Source organism: Meles meles, chromosome Y (assembly GCF_922984935.1).
Source record: "Meles meles chromosome Y, mMelMel3.1 paternal haplotype, whole genome shotgun sequence".
Lineage (NCBI taxonomy): Eukaryota > Metazoa > Chordata > Mammalia > Carnivora > Mustelidae > Meles > Meles meles.
Genome location: NC_060088.1, coordinates 12,293,542 through 12,315,376, shown reverse-complemented (window position 1 = coordinate 12,315,376; position 21,835 = coordinate 12,293,542). Strand labels below are relative to the sequence as shown.

The following is a 21,835-nucleotide window of genomic DNA, read 5'->3' as shown; positions in this document are numbered from 1 at the left end:
GAAAAACATAAAACAATACTAAGTTGAATAATATTATAGCTAATAATGTCTATGTTATATATAGATATATACAATGTTTGAAGCCAGCATTGTCTCCCAGACAGGCATAGACTGTACTGATGGTCCTTTGAGCCTAAGTATATCAGTGATTCCTGCAAATTTCCATTTCAGCTCTGCTGTTCACTGCTAATTTCAGGTGGTAAAGAGTCAGTGTCTTTATATCCAGGAAATGTCTATTAGCAGTTTTATTTATTGTTTTGCCGTAGAGTTAAACTAATACTGGCATAGATACATATGTTTGCTATCAAAATGCAGTCTTTTATATGAGCTTATTAACTCAGCATGGTAAATGGAAGATTTATTGAATCTCACCCTCTGATTTTGAATTTGTTAATATAAACCATCAAAATCTTTCTATTTCAATTTTTCTCACCAAGCTTTCTCTCCTCTACTCCTAAAATTGTTGTTTTAGGCAGACACTAAGTCTATACTAAAAATTTTCTCACAATATTTTTCTTTCTGCCTATTTAATTTTCAAACCAAAAGTGCAATATAATCATTGCTAACTCCATAAGAAAAAATGAATAAAGGTGCACACTTCATAATGGTACCCAGCCCAAGACCTGAAGAATGTGACAAATAATCGTGAAGTTTTCTGATATAACTTATTTTCTGAAAATTAAGAAGTAAAGTGGGCTAGTGGAAAGAACCAGGAGACTAAATTACATTATGGTTTGATCTGACTTTTGCTTCTTAAAGTGGCTGTGAACCTCTCACACTGACCCTAACCAAAAAGATTCCAAGTAACTGAATAATTATTTTATCTGTAAAAATTTACCCTCATCTTAACAAGTTATTCTTACATACCCAGCACAAATAGATCTCTAATAAATATTTATTAAATAAATATTGGGTTAAAAGCAAAGAAGCAATAGTCTTATGACTGAATGTTACTGTCCTCCCTAATTTATATATTTGAAGCCCCAGCACCACAGTGATGGTATTTGGAGATAGGGTCTTTGTGTTCAGGGTTAGATGAAGTCATCAGGATGAGGCCTGATGATGGGATTTATATCCTTAGAGTAAGAGATCAGACTGATTGCGTTATCTTTGCTTGACTAATCTGGGTCTTCTCTACTGAAAATGGAACCATAAAACTCACTCTTTTTGTTGAGTTTGCTGACTGCTGACTATGGACTTGTTTCCACAATCTGCTTCTGTTCCTGTTTCTCTGGAGAAGACTAAGACAAATACTGATACTGAAAAGTGAAAGTGCTACTGTTAACAAATACCTAAAAGTGTGGAAGTGGCTTTGGAAATGGGTAGATTCTGGGAAAGTTTTGGAGGTACATGTTTAAAAAAAAAAAATGCCCAGACTTCCATGAATGAATGAAATATGAACATTAAAGACAATTCTGAAAAAAGCTCAGAAGGAAAAAAAGAGCTATAAAAAAAGCTTCCATATTTTTAACATATAAATAACCATGAACAGAGTATTGGTAAAAATATGTCAATAAGAGACTATTCTAAGTAAGATCTCGGATGGAAATGAGGAACATGCTATTGAACAATGGAGAAAAGACAATCCTTTTTTATGACGTGCAAAGAACTTGGCAGAATTATGCTTATGTCCAGTGTTTGCAGAAGGTATGTTTGATACCTCCTGACTGCTTATAACAAAATGTGAGAGAAAAGAAATTAATTGAAGGAGTTGTTAAACAGGAACCAGAACTTTAAAATGTAGAAAATGTCCATTTTCTGTCCATTGTAAAAAAAAAAAAAAGAGAGAGAGAGAGAACAAGTTTTCAAAAAAGAACATCATGATTATGGATAACATCTTGATAAGGAAGTTAGTATGTATATAACGCACAGATCTAATAAACCATGTCAATGATCTCAGGAATACAGTTAGGACTGAACCCCCAGAAACACTACTGGTGAGAACTGATGAAGGAAGGCTACAAAGGTGTTACCCTTCAAAAAAGGGAAGAAAGACCCCAAAGCAATTGAGAGATCATCAGAGCTGCTATTTCACATTTAAATTTTCTAAAACAGTAAAAGAAAATGGTATTACAATGCCTACATATAACTGGTAACATCTGGCCAGCCACAGTTTTCTGTATGAGTCCATTCTCTAGATATTCTTTCTTTAGATGTCTTTCTTGGCATATGCTTACACAGTGAATATTATCAATCATTACTCAACCATCACATTTTGATTTAATTTAAAGTAATCAATTTTAAAACTGCCCGTTTCTTAGAGCAATCCTTAAGAAACTTTGTATCCTTTCTTTAAAAATCCCTGAGTTCCAAAAGGCAACCCGCGGAATGGGAGAAGATATTTGCAAATGACAGTACACACAAAAGGTTGATATCCAGGATCTATAAAGAACTTCTCAAACTCAACACACACAAAACAGATAATCATATCAAAAAATGGGCAGAAGAGATGAACAGACACTTCTCCAACGAAGACATACAAATGGCTATCAGACACATGAAAAAATGTTCATCATCACTAGCCACCAGGGAGATTCAAATTAAAACCACATTGAGATACCACCTGACACCAGTTAGAATGGCCAAAATTAGCAAGACAGGAAACAACGTGTGTTGGAGAGGATGTGGAGAAAGGTGAACCCTCTTCCACTGTTGGTGGGAATGCAAGTTGGTGCAGCCACTTTGGAGAACAGTGTGGAGATTCCTCAAGAAATTAAGAATAGAGCTTCCCTATGACCCTGCAATTGCACTGCTGGGTATTTACCCCAAAGATACAGATGGAGTGAAAAGAAGGGCCATCTGTACCCCAATGTTTATTGCAGCAATGGCTATGGTCACCAAACTGTGGAAAGAACCAAGATGCCCTTCAACGGATGAATGGATAAGGAAGATGTGGTCCATATACACAATGGAGCATTATGCCTCCATCAGAAAGGATGAATACCCAACTTTTGTAGCAACATGGACGGGACTGGAAGAAATTATGCTGAGCAAAATAAGTCAAGCAGAGAGAGTCAAGTATCATATGGTCTCACTTACTTGTGGAGCATAACAAAGAACATGGAGGACATGGGGAGATGGAGAGGAGAGGGAGTTGAGGGAAACTGGAAAGGGAGATGAACCATGAGAGACTATGGACTCTGAAAAACAACCAGAGGGTTTTGAAGGCGGGGGGGGGGGGGGGGGGGGGGGGCGGATGTTGAGGAACCAGGTGGTGGGTAATAGGGAGGGCATGTACTGCATGGAGCACTGGGTGTGATGCCAAAACAATGAACACTGTTATGCTGTAAATAAACAAATAAACGAATAAAAAAAAAAAATCCCTGAGTACCAACAAAGTAGTTACAAATTTTGGTCACCTACTTGTGTTCTGTGATGGATATAAAACTGTTTCCAACACAGTCTTTCTTATGGACTTGGTACAGGTTTGGATTACAATAGGAAGTCATTCTGATGTATTTTAAAGAAACAGTTGTCTTAAATAGGTATCAGTGAACCAGAGCAGTTAAGATATGTTGTTTAGACTAAATTCTTCAGAAAGGATACTAACTTGAAAAGCTGAGGCCAATTTACATCCAAAAGTTTAATTTATATCCTTAAAAAACATTCTAATAACTATCAAATGCTATTTATTTATAAACTGCAGAGTATTGCAATAACACTGCAAATTAAGACACTGGCACTGAATCTAATGCCAACAACTGAAAGAAAATGAGAAGGGGGGAGATTGAGTACATATAAAATTATGTGGGGTAATAAAATGTATAGGATTAAATTTAGTAGTAAAATTCCTTGCTGAAAGAAAAAAAAAGAATATGAGTTGGAATTTACTTTTACTGATCTGCAACAATAGACGTTGTGATCACAATGTGACCTACCAAAAATGCTGCTCTAGAGGTTGGCTTATCTACTATTTGTCACTAAAACAAACAAGTGTTTGTGTATGCTTGTCACTCCACCATCCCTTCAGGTTTAATTTTAAGTTTAAAATAAAAGTTTATTCCATTGAAATTAAAATACAAAGACTGTAACTGACATACTTACTTGATTTATTTTAAATTTAAGATTAAAAATTAAATCTGAAGGAATAGTGAAGTGACAAGTCTAATGTCTACTATATGTACCGATAATGAAAATGGGCTAAGAAACTGGGAAACTACAAGATGATGATGATGATGATGACGATGATGATGATGATGATTTTCTGCAATTACCATATTTGCTTGTTTGCATTTTTCAGTTTTGGTAGCTTTTAAAATTCTTTCTTCCAGGAATTGCCTTTAACTTCTTCTTTTGGTCTTTTGCAGTAGACAAGTTTGATGCAAGAACTGGAATAAACTAACAATTTATAAATAAAATTGCTGTTTATGAGACAATGTTATCAAAGTCTTATGTACAGAAGAAATCTCATACAAAAACTGTCTCTATACCAGCATGCCAGTTTGAGATCTATGTGAAATTACTGTTTTCATAGGTGTAAATTGTTAACTAACAGCAATTTCAGACAGTACAATCTACAGATTTGTAAGTAAAACACACTTGTGCCTGCACCTTGAAGAATTACTATGTTTAGTGATGCTAGTGATTGCTGTAGCCTTGAGAAATAACCTTAATAATAAAGCTTCTGTGGGCATAGAGTAGTTCTTGTGTCTTTTTGATAATCTGTAACTTTGGATGAAGAAAATAAATTCCAATGCAGAAAGATGCCCTTCACATAGCTGAGAGAATTCTATGAGGCTATTGAACTTGAAATCAATTATTACCTAGGAAAAGACATTAATTTTTGCTTCTGTTTTCTACCATTTTCTTACTGCAAATACTTCTCCAAGAAAGCCATTCTGCATGTCAGAATCATGAAATGTTCCAAAATTCTCTCTAAGGAACAGGGCCCTTATCTATTTTCATCCATCAAATCTCTAAATTGTACATAGTAGAAGACACTCTCAACCTGACAACTCCTTCAAACAGCAGTAGGTGATTAAGCTGATACTGTGTTTCTCAAGCTTCAACTGTAAATACTTACTATATGTCATAGTTAGAACTTGGATACACAGAAATAGCAATCATATTAGATAAGAAAATTAGAGAAATATAGAGAATCACTATAGCATTAGCAGAACCGAAGCATGTTTAATAGTTCCTCCTTGCCATTAGGAGAAAACAAGGTATTGCACCTACTTGGAATATAACTCAGAACATCGAAACTAAGTTATGACTCATTCCATTAATGGAAAAAAAAAAAAAAGTTTCCCCAACCCAAGGTGACAAAGTGACATCTTTGTGGGAAATCCCACACTAGGTAAGAAGATCTGGAACAGGACTGGGCTGAAGAAAGGCTGCTCTATTAATTTAACATCAGCCTACAGGCAAAAACCACCCTGAAAGCAGACCATGCCAGAGGGATTGTTTCAGAGCTATTTTCCAAGAGACACAAAACCGGGCTACCCCTTTGAAAGCACCCCAGTGAAAAGCTGGAAACAGGCTATTGTCAGAGCGCTGGGTACCGTTTCTCTCTTGGCTTTGTTCAGTATTTTCCTCGGCAGCAGTTTCCATGGCTGGCTTCATACCATCCACCAAAAATGCTTTTCCCCGCTCCCCAATACACACTTTTCCCCTCCTCTTCCTTTTCTTTTGGGCTCCCCTCCGTCTCTTATTTACACCGCGTGATTGAGAGGTTCTGTTCTTCCCTACGGTAGATTACAGTCCCTTCCAAGATGCAAAAGGCTCGGCAGCGTCCGTTTCCCCTCTGCCTACTGGTCCACAAAGACGGCTGCCAAGGAGCCGGCAGGCACACGTCAGCGAGGATCCCAGTTAGAACGCGGCCATCCTGCGCCCAGTCCCACTGCGGCTCCCCGGGAGACGGCCGCGCCCCCGCCCGCCTGCCCGCGCCGCTTGCTCCCGGCCAACTGCACCCACTGAAAGCTAATCAGCTCTCCCAGGGAGGAACAGATTTGTGACATCAGAGGACGGGATGTAGAGGAGAAGGGGAGAGAGGTGGGGGGGAGAGCAAGCGCGAGCCCCTTCCCAGCACGTGACTCAGCTGGTCCGGACTTTTCTCTCTGCAGAACGCGGGGCTTCCGTCCCTGCAAACTCCTTCCTTCAGTGGGGGACCCCCTTGTGGGGCATCACAGGCCGGCTCAAGTTCACTGACCCCACCCCGGCAGAACACCGTCAGAGGACCAGCCCGTGGTCTCTGTTGCATTCGCTTTCTTTAGTATTTGTCTTTCATGCAATGGATAGATTAACTAATTCATTCTAGAATATATACTAGATATAAACACGTACATTTTAATATATATTAAAAGGGAAACAAAATACTAGCGGGGAAGAAAACTCAAACGTGCATATGGCAATAGCAGCGTACTAATTATTAGAATGAATTTCTTGGTCTATAGTTAAATTTCATAAAGAGGCACTGTCTCTTTTAAAAATAACCATAATAGGGGCGCCTGGGTGGCTCAGTGGGTTAAAGCCTCTGTCTTCAGCTGGGGTCATAATCCCAGGGTCCTGGGATGGAGCCCCGCATTGGGCTCTCTGCTCAGCGGGGAGCCTACTTCCTCCCTTCTCTCTCTCTGCCTGCCTCTCTGCCTACTTGTGATCTCTGTCTGTCAAATAAATAAATAAAATCTTTAAAAAAAATAAAAATAAAAAAATAAAAATAAAAATAACCATAATATGCTACAATATGCTATCCCTAGCTAATATTTTGGAAGATTCTGGAATGACTATCAAAATACAGTGGATTTTCTCACTGAGCACTTTATTAACAGGAGCTCCTCATTGAAAGTCACCACTGTATTTTAACATTCCTAATATTCAGCATAAAGTTTGTACTTATTCTATTATTTTGATGCTGGTTTTGCATACCCAGATATTAAGATACCAAAGTTCTCAACCTATCCAGGCATATGAGCCTTTATTACGGTTTTAAGCTACAGCTTCCAAATTTCACAAATATCTGTTCAATATTTTAAACATTTTATTAACAGCTTACCATATATATCTGTATCTACCAAATATTTATATAAACTCAAGTACATATACATATAAACTCAAGTTAAATAGTGGAATATTTAACTCAATATACTCAATATATTAATACTAGTACTACTAGTATAATACTAATATAATAATATTATAAATTATATATATTATAAATATATATAAATATATATTATAATTAATATTATAAACTCAGTTAAATAGTGGAATATTTAACCCAATATACTCAATATATCAATACTAGTACTACTAGTATAATACTAATATAACAATATTATATTATAAACTCAGAATATATATTATAAATATTATAAATTATATATCTACTATATATTTTATGTATTATATACTTATTGTATATACAATGTACTATTATATACTTACATATAATGTTATAAATTATATATTTTATATATTATACTATATTTATTTATAATATAAAATACATGAATTGTATAGATAAATATATATATTTATACTAAATTAAATACTGGATAACCATTGATAACCATAGGCCAAAGTGTTCTTTTACTGTGAATGTATCTTTTGTGCTCGCTTCGGCAGCACATATACTGTGAATGGATCTTTTTTGTTGTTGTTTTTCGATAGGTGCTGGTGAAGGGGTGCACAGAATCTTAAGCAGGATCCACACCCAGTGCTCCATCTCACAATCTTGAGATCAGGACCTGAGCATAATTCAAGAGTGGGACACTTTACCAGCTGAGCCACTCTTGGATGGAATTTTTTAGTTTACACTACTTAACTCCATTCCTGGAAGGAATTCACTGTTCCTGAGGGCTTTTTGCTCTAAACCTGAAAAGAAAAGTGTATAAGATACTGAATTAAAATTATATAGCAATCTGATATTTTAATGTTTTAGATAGTCCTTAAACCTGTATATTCAGTACCTCTTCTTGTTAAACCAGAAAAGAATTTTTGATATCATTTTGACTAATTTCAAAATTTTCCTTAATTTTTCATCTTTCTTTTTTCCTATTGTTCAAGAAGACTATGCTATAATTAATTGGTCTCTTAAATAATGGTCTAGGCAATATTATTGTTTTATAGTAAGGAAATAGAGAAGTATGGTGAGGCTAAATCTGCTGACTTCTGAAAAATATTAGTTTGTGGTGTAACTATCTATACAGAAAACTAAATTATGTATTGTATTAGAATAGTGTAAAAGCATTTTTGTAAATAGTACTAGGTCCACTTAGCCACAAAGGTGGTAAAGTTGGTTTGTGACAGAATGTATCACTAGTACTTCAAATGAGGATTAAAATCAAAACAAAAGTTAATTCAGTTATGAAGAAACAGTCTGAATTACCTGTTATTTGTTTGTTTTCCTCTTATTTTTCAATTGACATAATTGGCATAATTTTTATTGATATATAATTGACATCAAATTATATGGTTCTCTCTCATCCTGCAACTGGGAGATTTGCACCCATTGCTGGTTAAGAAACTCTCACAGTAGACGGATCTCCCCTCTTGTGTCACAGGCTTCTGTCAAGTCCCTGATTTCATCCTGTTTATATCCAAGTTGCCTACCTGTCAGGCAGCACAGAGTTCCTGTATTTTATCTCAGGGACAGGCTGGGTTTCAAATCTCCAGGTTTTAGTGACCTGGCACAGTGTGGACCTGTGCTGATCCTGTTGGGGTGGGTCTCACCATGCTGTGTCCGGTGACTCTTTGTCCCATAAAAGCACTCACAAAATCACACTGGCTTTTGGAGTTTATTGTAAAGCCCAGCAAAGAGCCAACACCAACGTTTTTTGCCCTCAGCTGGTGTCTCTGCTCCTAATGAATGGAACACACACTGGTGCTGCCAGCTCTTTAGTCCCAAAGAGGTTGTCCACCTGTCCTAAATATACTCCAAAAAGGGAACTATTTCTCTCCGCATCCCAGTGGATCCTCAGACCATGTTGTGCACTCCCAGGGTTCCACCTTCTGCCCCTTGGAGCACTGGTAAGCCCAAGTGGGTGCAATCCCAGTGATGGCAGCAACTTCTAAAAATTCAGACTTTGAGTTCTGCTTCTTATAAAAACTGTGATAATCATCTGCTCTAGTTTTCCCAGTCAGTGGTTCTGGTGAAGTGTTTCTCTTGTACACTCTTTCTCTTGTTGCACTGCTTTCTCTTTTTCTCTCTCTCTCTCCCCCTCTCTGAGACGTAGGCTTCTTCCCCTCTGCCACATCAGCAATTCTTTGCTCTTTGGAATCACATCTCTGAACCTCCTACCTTCCATGATGTTGCTTCTCTTCTCCCTCTAGTTTTGCACTTCATTCTCTCAGCATTCAGATAGATTTCTAGGATGTTTGGAATGATTGATATCTAGCTGTGTTCAAGGGATGAGACAAGCTTAGAGTCCCCCTACTGCTCTGCCATCTTAAATCTTATGATCTTTCCCATTTTTAATATTAATCTTAAATTAATATTAAATTAAAATTAATTTAATATTAATTAATATTATCAGATATATGATTTACAAATATTTTCTCCCATTCAATACATTGTCTTTCATTTTGTTGATTCTCTCCTTGCTGTGCCAAATCTTCATAGCAATTATATTGTTATATGTTGATACCTGCTTTTGGTATCATATCTAAGAATCATTGCAAAAACTGATATTAAGGATCTTACTGAGTATATTTTCTCTAGGAGTTTTACAAGTCTTACTTTCTAGTTAAATCCATTTTGAATTTATTTTTGTGAATAATGTCAGATAGTGGTTCAATTTCATTCCTTTTCATGTAGCTGTTTAGTTTTTCTAGCATCATTTGTTGAAAAGACTCCTCCATTTCCTTTTGCATATTCTTGGGTCCTTTTTAATAAACTGACCATATTTGCATGGATTTATTTTTGGACTCTACTCTGGTCCACTGATCTGTATGTCTGTTTTCATGGCAATACCATACTGTTCTGATTCCTATGGTTTTATAATAAAATTTTAAATCAGAAAGAAAGATGCCCCCAGCCTTATCCATTTGTTAATGTTGCTTTAGCTATTTTGCATCTTTTCTGGTTCTATGCAAATTTTAGGATTGTTTGTTCTATTTTTGTGAAAGATGCCACTGGCATTTTAATACAGATTTCACTGAATCTGTAGATTACTTTGGGTAGTATACAGATTCTAACAATATTAATTCTTCCAATTCATGAAGATGGAATATATTTATATTTATCAATGTCTTCTTTACCTTCTTTTATGGTGTCTTATAGTTTTCAGTGTATGGGTCATTCACCTCCTAGGTCCTCAACAACTGTGTTTAGAATGAATTAATAGCAAAGAAATGACCAGAGAGAGATGAGGAGTACAAAGGAACCGTGATTAAAACTTTGGGAACATTGACTTTTAAATGAAAAGGGGAAAGGAAAACCTTTGGAGGGATAGCAAAAGGAAGCCGTCAGTTAAGCATCTGCCTTCAGCTCAGGTCATGATCCCAGAGTCCTGGGATTGAGTCCTGCATCATGCTTCTTGTTCTTCTCCTTCTGCTTGCCTCTCGCTCTGCTTGTGTTCTTTCTCTATGTCTCTCTCTGACCAATTAATAAATAAAATCTTAAAAAAAAATAAATAAAGGGATGGTAAAAGAGACCAAGAAGGAAAAACAGGTAAAACAGGAAAACATGAGATGATGGAATTACGAAATTAGTTAACGTTTTGTATAGGGTCAAATAAAGGGTCTGGAAGGAGCAGAAAGGAAAAGGATCAGCAAACAGAAAGTAGCTTTTACTGCCAAGTAACCACTGGAACTTCATTAAGAATAGTTTTGGTTGAGTAGCAAAGACATATGTGAGACTAACCTAGTATTTTTTACAGTTATTACTAACAAAATAGGACACTTCTCTGGTCCAACTAAACTTTAAACATATACATAGGGCTTCATGTTCTTGCCTAAACATCCTGGTTCATTTTTGTAACTTCTCCAGATAATTTTAAATTTGTCTTTCGTTACCTATTATATTAATTATACTCCCAGGTTAGTTTTATTTCCAACTACAATAAACATGTTTTATGCATGTTATATGGTTGCAATCTAAATTATTTCTGGAAATGCTGAGCACAAGACCCAAATGAAGGAATCCTGTTGTGTACAACCACAATGGGTATGCGTGGCTTACTCCCTTTATTTGTCCTTTTTTAATAACTATTATATCCCATATATTTTTAAAGATTTTATTTATTTATTTGACAGACAGAGATCACAAGTGGGCAGAGAGGCAGGCAGAGAGAGAGGAAGAGACGCAGGTTCCCTGCTGAGCAGAGAGCCTGAAGCAGGGCTCAATCCCAGGACCCTGAGATCATGACCTGAGCCAAAGACAGAGGCTTAACCCACTGAGCCACCCAGGCAACCCTATATGCCATATTTTTCATTAAGAATGGCACACTGCAAATACACATTCTCCTATCAAGGGCTCCCAATTAAACAATCCCCCATGCATGTGACAGTCAAGTAAAAAATGTTAGACCTTCCAGACTCCTCATTATTAGCTGTCACATTGCAGCTATTGGAATTCTAGTTGTATCTACAAAGCAGCTAATAGTTTGCTAGACTATGGAGGACTAGAAAAGGATCCTGAGTTCACCACCTTCCATGGACACAGTGAGGCAAAAAATACACATATCACAATTTACTCTGAAAATAGCATGAAGAATGGCAGAACTGATATTCCACATTTAAAGTCATAAAGAGAAGGTCATGTCAAAAAGGGCAGGAAGGGCAGAATCAAGATCAGGAACCAAAGCACAATGGGGAGGGACATTAGAAGCAACTAGGAGAAAAGGATCAAGCCTCACACCAGGCACTGGCAGTCCTATGATCCTGCGTGCAAACAAGTTCCCATAATTTCTGGCTTTCAAAATCAGTGAGGTGAGACTTAACTGTGGGAAAGCTGGAGTGTAATGGAAAACTGAATCTCCACTCTTCACTTGATCTTAGCCAAAAGGCTGAGAAGCAATGAATTTCCACTCTTATAAGACCCAGCATGCTATATCATTTGGCATAAGACCCAGCACAGAAGCAACAATTTAAGAGCACCTGAATTACACATGATTTATTAACTTTTAGGATATTGCCAGAGAGGCAGGAACTGCAGGATATTTCTCCAGGAATAAGGGTGTTGGGGCATCATCATTCTCCTTGCCTTCCTTCAGCCCAGCTGGGTGAATGCTTGTGGAAGCCAATTTTGACACTCTTTATCTACCTTGCTAGCACTGCTTCCCCATCCAAGTGTGGGGAAGTATAACTGGAAGGGGTATAACTGGAAGTAAGAAAATTATGAAAGGAAAAAAAAGAAAACTGGCAAAAGCAAATGTATAATAAAAGATACTAGACTAATCAGTTATAAAGTCAGTGTAACGAATAAAACATAAAAGTAGTAAAATTAATTATATCTATAAAAATTAAGGACAGGATACACAAAACAGAAATATGAAAAACATGATATCACATATGTAAAATCTGGAGGAGGGAGTAAAAATTTAGTGCTTTTAGAAAGTGTCCAGATTAAAGAACCATTAATTTAATATAGATTGCCACATTATATGGATATTATATAATAGGCCCATGGTAAGCACAAGCCAAAAATTATAACAGGCACACAAAAAATAAAGAAAAAAAACTAAATATATCCCTAAAGAAAGTCATCAAACCACAAGACGAGAACTAGAGAAGAAGAAAGGAACAGAGAAGAACCACAAAATAACTATAAAATAAGTAACAAGATGGTTCTAAGTACATACTTATTAATAATTACTTAGAATATAAGTGGATTAAATGCCCCTATCAAAAGACAATGGGTGTCAGAATGCATAAAAAAGCAAGACCTATCTATATGTTGCCTAGAAGAGATTCATTTCAGACCTGAAGACAAACACAGATTGAAGGGCAGGGATAAAAAAATATTTACCCTACAAATGAAAGGAAAAAAACTAGGATATTAACGCTTATGTCTGATAAAGTAGACTTAAAATAAAGACTACAGCAAGAGACAAAGAACTCTACATACTGATAAAGGGAACAATTCAATAAGAGACTATAACAATTGAAAATATCTTTGCAGAAACATAGGCATATCTAAATACATATAGTAAATATTAATAAACATAAAAGGAGAAATTACAGCAATACAATAATGATATGGGACATTTACATTTTACTTACATCAACGGATAGATTATTTAGACAGAAAATCATACAGAAACAGTGACTTTGAATGACACATTTGATGAGATGGACTTAAGAAATATATACAGAACATTCCATTCAAAAACCAGGAGAAAATACATACCTTTCAGGTACCCATGGAATATTTTACATAGTAGATCACATGTTAGTTCTCAAAAAAATCTCCTTAATTTAAAAAGACTGAATTTATATCAAGCATCTTTCTAGCCACAAAAACATGAAACTAGAACTTACTTATAAGAAATGAACTGAAAGAGCCATAAATATGCGTAGCCTAAATAACACGCTACCATATGATCACTGGGTCAATGATGAAATCAAAGAAGAAGATGATAAATAGAAAAATGAAAATGAAAACAATAAGTTTCAGGATCTTTGGGACCTAGTAAAGTGTATTCTAAGAGGTAAATTTATGGTGACACAGGTTGACCTCAACAAACAAGAAAAATCTGAAATAAGAAGTTAAACCTTATACCTAACAAAACTAGGAAAAAAAGAACAAACGAAACCCAAAGTCAGCAAAAACAAGTTAAATACTTAGAGTTTACATTTGAAATAAATAGAGAATAAACAAACAATAAAATATCAATGAAATTAACATATGTTTTTTTGAAAAGATAAAATTTGTAGACATTAGGCAGGCCCATTATGAAATAAAAGAGAGGCAATTTCAATAAATAAAATAAGAAATCAGAGTAAAAGATTACAATGAAAAAATAAATGCCAACATGCTGGACAACCTAGAAAAGATTGATAATCTCGTAGAAACATAATCTTCTAAGACTGAGTCAAAAAGAAACAAAATCTGAACAGAGTGATTATGAGTGATGAAATTGAATTGATAATTTAAACACACCCTCCCCCTGCAATGACAAAAGTCCAAGGCCAGATGACTTTGTAGGTGAATTCCTCTAAATATTTAAAATAGAATTAATACGATTCAAATTACTCCAAAAACAGAAGAGGACAGAGTATTTCCAAATTCAATGTACAGAGTCAACATTACCTTGACACCAAAACCAGAGAAAGACAAAACAAACAGAACTATGGAGCATTATCTCTAACAAAAAGACAGTTAGCATTATATAAAATTCACACATTCAAAGCACACTGAGCTAAAATGTACTTAGAATGAATTAAATGAAGCACTGTACCTGCTTGCATAAAAATCAGTCAGTAAGAGCAACAACAAAACACAGTTCTGCTTATGATCATATGATTCTTTATGCAATACTATTTTCTCTTGTATTTAAATCCTGGATAATTTTGTTTCATAAATATAGAAGTCTAAGATATAAAAAAATTAGCATTTGTTAAAAAGCAAATTAGACCCAGGATGGAATCACTCATGCTAAGCTCTACTCAGCAAACCAATACTTAAACTCATTTTCTAAGCTGCACTTTCTTGGAAAAAGAAGGCTTTATCAACCAATCCCAAGTTACATTAGCATCTATGACCTGACCAGACTTCAAGACTTCCCTTTGCTCCATTTAAAGAAAGCAATCATACTTTGACCAATCACAATAATTTCCTTGATCCTGCTCTCTGAGGTCCATAAAAATCTGTTGCCTTGTACAGTTCTTCAGGGCTTCTTTCTATTTGCCAGGTTGGATGCTGCCCAAATCATACATCACTGAATAAAGCCAACAAGACCTTTAATATTTACTCACTTGAATCTTGTTTTTTAAAACTACGGATTAGTTATTTAGAGTAAGAGAGCCACCTGAATAAGCTGGGGACTTGACAAAACAAACAACACTCAAAATGTATTAAATAATGATAAGGCTGGCTTTGAAAACACAAGTATCTAGATAACCCTTCAATCACAGTGATGTGAAGAAAAAAAAAATGTCTAACAAAAAAATTAAATCTTAGAACTTGCAACCCACTGATACTCGAGACTCAGACAGAGTAATGTTCCTCTAGGAACGCACAACTGCCTTAACGATAATACTCTGTTTAGATGCAAAAGGCAACCCTAGCTTTGTATTAATTTGACCTCCTAGATCCCGTCAAGTGTTCTTTAACATATAAAAATCCTTTGGAAACTTCCTTTGTCTCTACCCTACCTGTGATATATTAGCAACCATCTTCCAAACATTATGGCCCACTGACATATACGTGAAGGATCTCATGACTAACATTTTACTAAACAACAGTAAATAACCTTATCTTAACAGCAGTTGGCTCCTCAAAGTCTTGGAAGACTTGCTTCCAAATTCCTTAGAGACTTATGCTATCCCTAAACCCCTCTCAAGTTAAAAGTATATAATCAGTCACCCGCCACAATCCCAGGGTCTTTGTGCCCATGTGTCCTGTACCTATGCTTTTTGCACCACCTCAAGAATTCTTTCTTGGCAGTTTGTTCCCAGACCCTAACACATCACATCAAAGTTCTTAGTTTAATAAAGTTTTTGTTATTTCAAATCACTTTTTTTTCCCTTTTTGCTATGCCTTGTCTAGGAGGTGGAAGTCCCTAGGTGCCTTCCATAAATTCTCCACCCCACTTCAATGAATATGAAGCAAACAACCTTCCTGCAAGGATGCAGCCTTAGTGCTCTATAGAAGGGGGTTTTCTGGGCACCTGGATGGTTCAGTGGGTTAAACCTCTGCCTTTGGCTCAGGTCTTGATCTCAGGGTCTCTGGGATGGAGCCCCACATCAGGCTCTCTGCTCAGCGGGGAGCCTGCTTCCCTCTCTCTCTCTTCCTACTTGTGATCTCTGTCAAGTAAATAAATAAAATCTTAAAAAAAAAAAAAAAAGAAGAAGAAGGGGGTTTTCTAGCAACTACAGGAGACAGTGTCTGGGGGAGGACAGAGCAAACCCATGAGAACCTACTCAACTCTAGGCACCAGCAGCCGCAGGAGGCATCATGGGTGAATGGAGCTACTATGTATTCATTCCCTTTGTCCCTGCACAATACAAAGGAGCAAGGAGCCTCTCCTGATTATCATTCATATCACAGCAATGGTAGACTGGGAGTGGTAGGGGGAATTAGGAAGGGAATTGAACCTCAAATTAGCATATCCCTCCCCTTCAAACAATGGAGGCTTTTAAGCTTCTGTTTTTTAAAATCAGAGGGGAAAGAGGAAGAGTGAAAATCTGGGCGGCTCTTTAGGAACAGTGCCTGGAAGTAATTATTTTCCTCCCTGAATGCTGATTGCATGTTTTTCAATTTTCTTACTGCAGGCCCCCTCTCAAATGGCCTCAGAAGTTATTAGAAAATATTCAAATTTTGCTAAAGGCAAAAGGCAGTCTTAGCTCAATCCCCGGGAACCTGTAAGTCTGCTATAACATATAAAAATTGCTTTGGAAACTTCCTTTACTCGAACCACCCCCCCACACACACACACAAACCTATATGCTGGCAATCATCCCCCAAGCATGTGACCTACCGATGTACATCTGAACGGTCTCATGACTAGGACTTTACTATACGATAATAAAATGACCTTTTCCCAACAAGAGCTAGCCCCTTCAAGGTCCTGGAAACCATGCTTCCAAAATACCCATGAGGCCTACACTGTCCCTAACCCCTCCCAACTTGAAAGGATATAATGGACCACTTCTGTGACCCCACTGCAGCTCTTTCTGCCCACAGGTCCTGTCCCCATGCTTTAAGAAAATCACCTTTGTGCACCAAAAGATGTCTCAAAAATTTCTTCTTGACCATTGGCTTCTAACCCTCACCTTTCTACATCGCTATCACTTATATTAAGGCCGGAAGTCAGTAAAAGCTCAGTACCTAACCTAACTGCAGTTTGAAGCCCCCAGGAAGGAGGACCTTAACCAGTCACCTGGAGCTTCTTGGTCAGCGTTAGGAAGTTTACTGGCAGCCCTCCTCCATTACTCCTCAGAGGGTGACCTTGCCTAAAACAATGGGTTCTTTGCCACCAAGTCCCTTTTTTTTTTTTTTTTTTTTTTGTCTTCCCTCTCTACCTTTAAAAACCTCTCATTCCTACAGACTACAGAGCTCCCCTCTACTTGCAGGCGGGAATGTTCCCCAATTCAGGAATCCTTTAATAAAGCTCATTAGACTTTCAAATTTACCTGGTTGAATTTTTATTTAACAGCACTAAATATTATTTCCCCAAAGACTGAGTTTCAGTTCAAAGGTGAGAAATGATGATCTCTCTAGCTTATAACGAATTCTTTAAAAGGGCTCTATCCCTTAACATCAAACCCATCAGAGGTACTTTAGGAAGTATCATTTATTATTTATAAACATATATTAATATATTTTAAGTATACAATATAGAACATAAATTTTATATTTTTAAGTTGATATATAAATTTTCTTTTTAAAAATGTTAATACTTAAATACAATATATATAAAACCCCCGAGCTGACAAACATTCATATGACATTTTTTGGACTTCTATTTTGAGTCAAGCATTACGAGAACACTTCCGTATATATGAAGAAATTCTTCCTCTCCTCACATCTACCTTCTGTTATTTTTATTACACCTCCTTTCCTCCCTCTGATTATCTGTGAATGTTTTAAAAGTTAACTTGTCACCCAGTCTCTTGACACTAAGAGGTATTTAACAGATTAAAATGTGTCCTCTACGTCAAAACCCCTCAATTCTAAATATTACACCATGAATTTTTTTCTAAGCTATTGTATTTTTTTTAAAGATTTTATTTATTTGACAGAGAGAGATCACAAGTAGGCAGAGAGGTAGGCAGAGAGAGGGGGAAGCAGGCTCCCTGTGGAGCAGAGAGACTGATGCGGGGCTTGATCCCAGGACCCTGGGATCATGACTTGAGAGGAAGGCAGGGGCTTAACCCACTGAGCCACCCAGGCGCCCCAGCTACTGCATTTTTTATTTGATTGCTTATTGACATAGAAAAAATTGGGTTCATAGCTGATGGTCAAGAAAGAATATTATACACACACACACACACACACATACATATATTAAAAATATAATTTCTCTGGTGCCAAGTCTAAGCACCAAGCTCACAATAGAAAAAATCACATTAAATGAATATTCACTAATTTTTGAAATAATTATTACTAGAATATCTGCAATGCTTACAACCCCTGGCTTTTCAATAAGAGTAATTTTTTTCTCACTTAGTAAAAGAAATAAAAATAGATGATGTACCACTATCCTTTAAAGAAGTTCATGTATAAATAGTACTGCTTACTATGGAGGAAAAATTTGGCAAAGTATAGGTTAAAGGGCAAATTATACATTTATTGTATACATGTATATATTGGCATATATACAATTATACTTATACTTATTGGTAGGGCCCAATACACAGAAATACTAAGTAGTTTTAATTTCCCACTTATACTTTGTGAAGCACAGGGGTTGAAATGACCTTAATGTTGAACAGGAGCCACATCCACCTGCTCACAATAATTGTTTTATTGATCTGATTAAAGAATCACTATTTCTATGGCCAAATAATTTATCTAAACACAGCAATCCTAGGGAAATAATGGCAGGTGAACAGAGGTTAATATTTCCCTAATTAAAATATTTTAATATTATATATATTATATATTAAAATAATTTTATATATTTTAATGTGACTATAGTTATGTTAGCCTCTGGTGTACAACTTAATGATTTTGATACATTTATACATTAGACCATGTACGATACTATATTGCTACTAAAACACCATTGAATATATTCTGTATGCTATAGCTTTCATTGCTGTGATTTATTCATTCCACTCTTCTTCACCTATTTTGCCCAACCGTCTACCTCCTTCCCTCCCTTCTGGCAACAATCAGCTTGTTCTCTGTATTTACAAGTCCAATTCTGTATTTTTCTTATTCATTTTTTTTAAATATTTTGATTCCACTAATAAGAGGAATCATGTGGTACATGCCTTTCTTATTCTGACTTATTTAGTTTAGCCTTATACTCTTGACTCTCTATGCCTGACTTTTGCTTCCAAATCTTGGCTACTGTAAATAATATTGCAATACACATTGGAGTGCACATACTTCTTCAAATTAGTGTTTTCATGTTCTTTGGATTAGTTCCCAATAGTGGAATTATTTGATAATATGGCATTTACAATTTTAAATTTTTGAGGAAACTCCATATTGTTTTCTACAGTAGCTGTACCAGTTTACATTCTCACTAATGATGATTGAGGGTTTCTTTTTCTCCAGATCCTCACCAACAATTGTTCTTTCTTGTCATTTTGATTTTACCCATTCTACGTGGTATAATGTGATATTTCATTTGATTTCAACTATCAACAAAACAAAAAGGCAACCTATGGAATGGGAGAACATAAGGCTTGTTACTGGTTTCTGACAGTTAATAACAGTTTCTTTTCATTCCTCAAGTATTCCTTTTCTATCTTTAGAGTAGCAATTGACTTAGTTAACAGGATTTTTGTTATTTATTTTTAATAGCACAGTATTTCCATTAAAGCATAACCACCATCTGGTTGTTTGCATTTTAAAAGATTTTGTGTGCGCGCTTTGTAAATAGCTATCTTAAGTAACAGCAAAGCATATTTAAATTTTGGTTTCTTGTGGACTTTGTGTTATTTATATTTTTACTTTGTTATCCAATTTTTATAAGATTTTGTTGGATTTAGAAACCTCTTGGTCCTCAAAGAATTCTGAATTTATGGACTTCCCAATGTGCATTTACCTCAGTATAAATATTTGCTTTCTTATTTTGGCAAACTGGCAACATTTTTTTCCTATGGGCATTAATTTCTGAGAAATTAAATAAATAAATAAAATTAAGTCAGGGTGCCAAAGGAAACCACTATTAAATCTATTTAAGACGTAATCTCTATTCTAGGACTTAAAATGATAGAGGAGTAGGAGACCCTAAGTTTGTCTGGTCTCTCAAATACAGCTAGATATCAAAGAATTCTGAACAGCTGCAAAATCAGTTGAGATCCGAGAAAAGAAATGCTGCAATTCTGCATGTAGAATAATGACACTTTTTGGAAGGCAGGTGGTGTGGAAACTTGAACCTGGGATGATTTATCTAAGGAGCGAATGGAAGGGGGTAGCTTGCTTAAGTAGGCTACTGCAAAGTATTATAAACAGCAGAGCACAAAATTGAAGCTTTTAGAATTCTGCTATAGTGGGGATGTGCCTGGCTTAAAAGTGGTCAGGTGGCAGAGTGGGGCAGAATCCCAGGTGGGACTGTATGGCCTCAGAATATCTAGGGTTGCAAAAAGAATGGGTGTCTGAGTACAGCAGAGTTTCAAGGTATATGAGTAGGGAAGCTGGCTGAGAACAGAAAGTCTAAGTGCCAGCCACCTGCACTGTGTTGCCATAAACTGCAAATTACTGCTTGCTCATGCAACCATTTACTGGCAGGGGTCCAGCAATAGGCATAAGTGTGGGTAGAAACCTTTCTGTCCCATGGGAGGAACAGCTAGAGTCTGTTTGCAGGAATCCATAAAATTTGGGTTTGACACTTAGTTGCATGCCTGAGATAACATTTCTTCACAGAAATGAAGTGAAGGTGAAGAAATGAACATAGACTTCCATCAGAAACTGGGGAGACTGCTTTTCTGTGAGGGCTCACTGAAGAGTGGGGGTGTGAACTTTCAGTTCCTGGGCTAGAGAGAGAGGAACCACCACATTCATCCCACCCATCAGTGCTGAAATCCTTCAGGGAGCAAAATTGCACCACCTAGTGAAGCCTGAAGTCACCTACACTGAATCCTGCCTCCCTACACACTGGAGGCACAGTTCCTCTAGGGCAAGTCCACCTGTGAATCAGCACAAAGGGCCCCTCCCCCAGAAGACCAGCAGGAACAACTTGGCTCACACCAAGATTACTGATCAGGGCTACAAAGATACATCTCTTGGGGATGTACATAGCACTCATTGCTTTTTAAAATTCTTTACCCTTTTTTATTTTCTTTTTATTCTTTCAACCCTTTTTAAATTCTTTTAAAAAAATTTATTTACATATATATGTTATATATATATGTGTGTTTTATTTTTTGTTTCCTTTCATTGTATTTTATTTCTATAATTATATTTTTGTGTGTGTATATATATATGTTTTTCTTTCTCTCTTATTCTTTAAGACAGGCAGAACAAAACACACCCAGGATCTAGTGTTTTACTTTGCTGTTTCCCGTTTCTTTTTTCTTGTTTTGTTATTTGTTTATTCTGTTTGTTTTGTTTTGTTTCCATTGTTATTACTGTTTTTTTTTTTTCTTTCTTTCTCTTTCTTTCTTCTCTTCATTTCTGGGAAAAAAATGGTGAAACAGAGAAATTACCCCCTCAAAAAAAAAAAAAAAAAACCCAAGAAGTATTACTCACTGCCAGGAATTTAATCAATAGGGATATAAGGTATCTGAACCAGAATTTAAAATGATTAAAAGGATACCAGCTGCACTTGAAAAAGAAAAAAAAAGCTGTGTCTGTTTTTGTACCAATACCATACTGTCTAGATTATTACATCTTTGTAATAGAGCTTGAAGTCCAGAATTATGATGCCACCAGCTTTGGATTTTTTTTTTTTTCAACATTCCTTTTGCTATTTGGGGTCTTTTCCCATTCCATACAAATTTTAGGATTGTTTGTTTCAGCTCTATGAAAAATAAATATCTATTTTGATAGGGATTGCATTGAATGTGTAGATGGCTTTGGGTAGCATTGACATTTTAACAATATTTGTTCTTC

General features: G+C 36.1%; 1 protein-coding gene across 2 annotated transcripts in view; it reads right to left on the bottom strand.

Moving 5' to 3' along the window:
* LOC123935765 (neuronal membrane glycoprotein M6-b-like) overlaps positions 1–5,858 on the bottom strand; it is a 43,952-nt gene extending 38,094 nt beyond the window's left edge. The window contains exons 1-2 of one of the 2 annotated variants that reach the window (XM_045996576.1): positions 5,505–5,558; positions 4,215–4,338 (exon numbers count right to left, since the gene is read on the bottom strand). In XM_045996576.1, the coding sequence (XP_045852532.1) occupies positions 4,215–4,233 (19 nt within the window). In that variant the 5' untranslated portion in view covers positions 4,234–4,338; positions 5,505–5,558. Of the gene's footprint in view, positions 1–4,214; positions 4,339–5,504 lie in introns of both variants that reach the window. The other variant, XM_045996575.1, reaches the window with a different exon arrangement.
* Between the last annotated feature and the right edge of the window lie 15,977 nt (positions 5,859–21,835).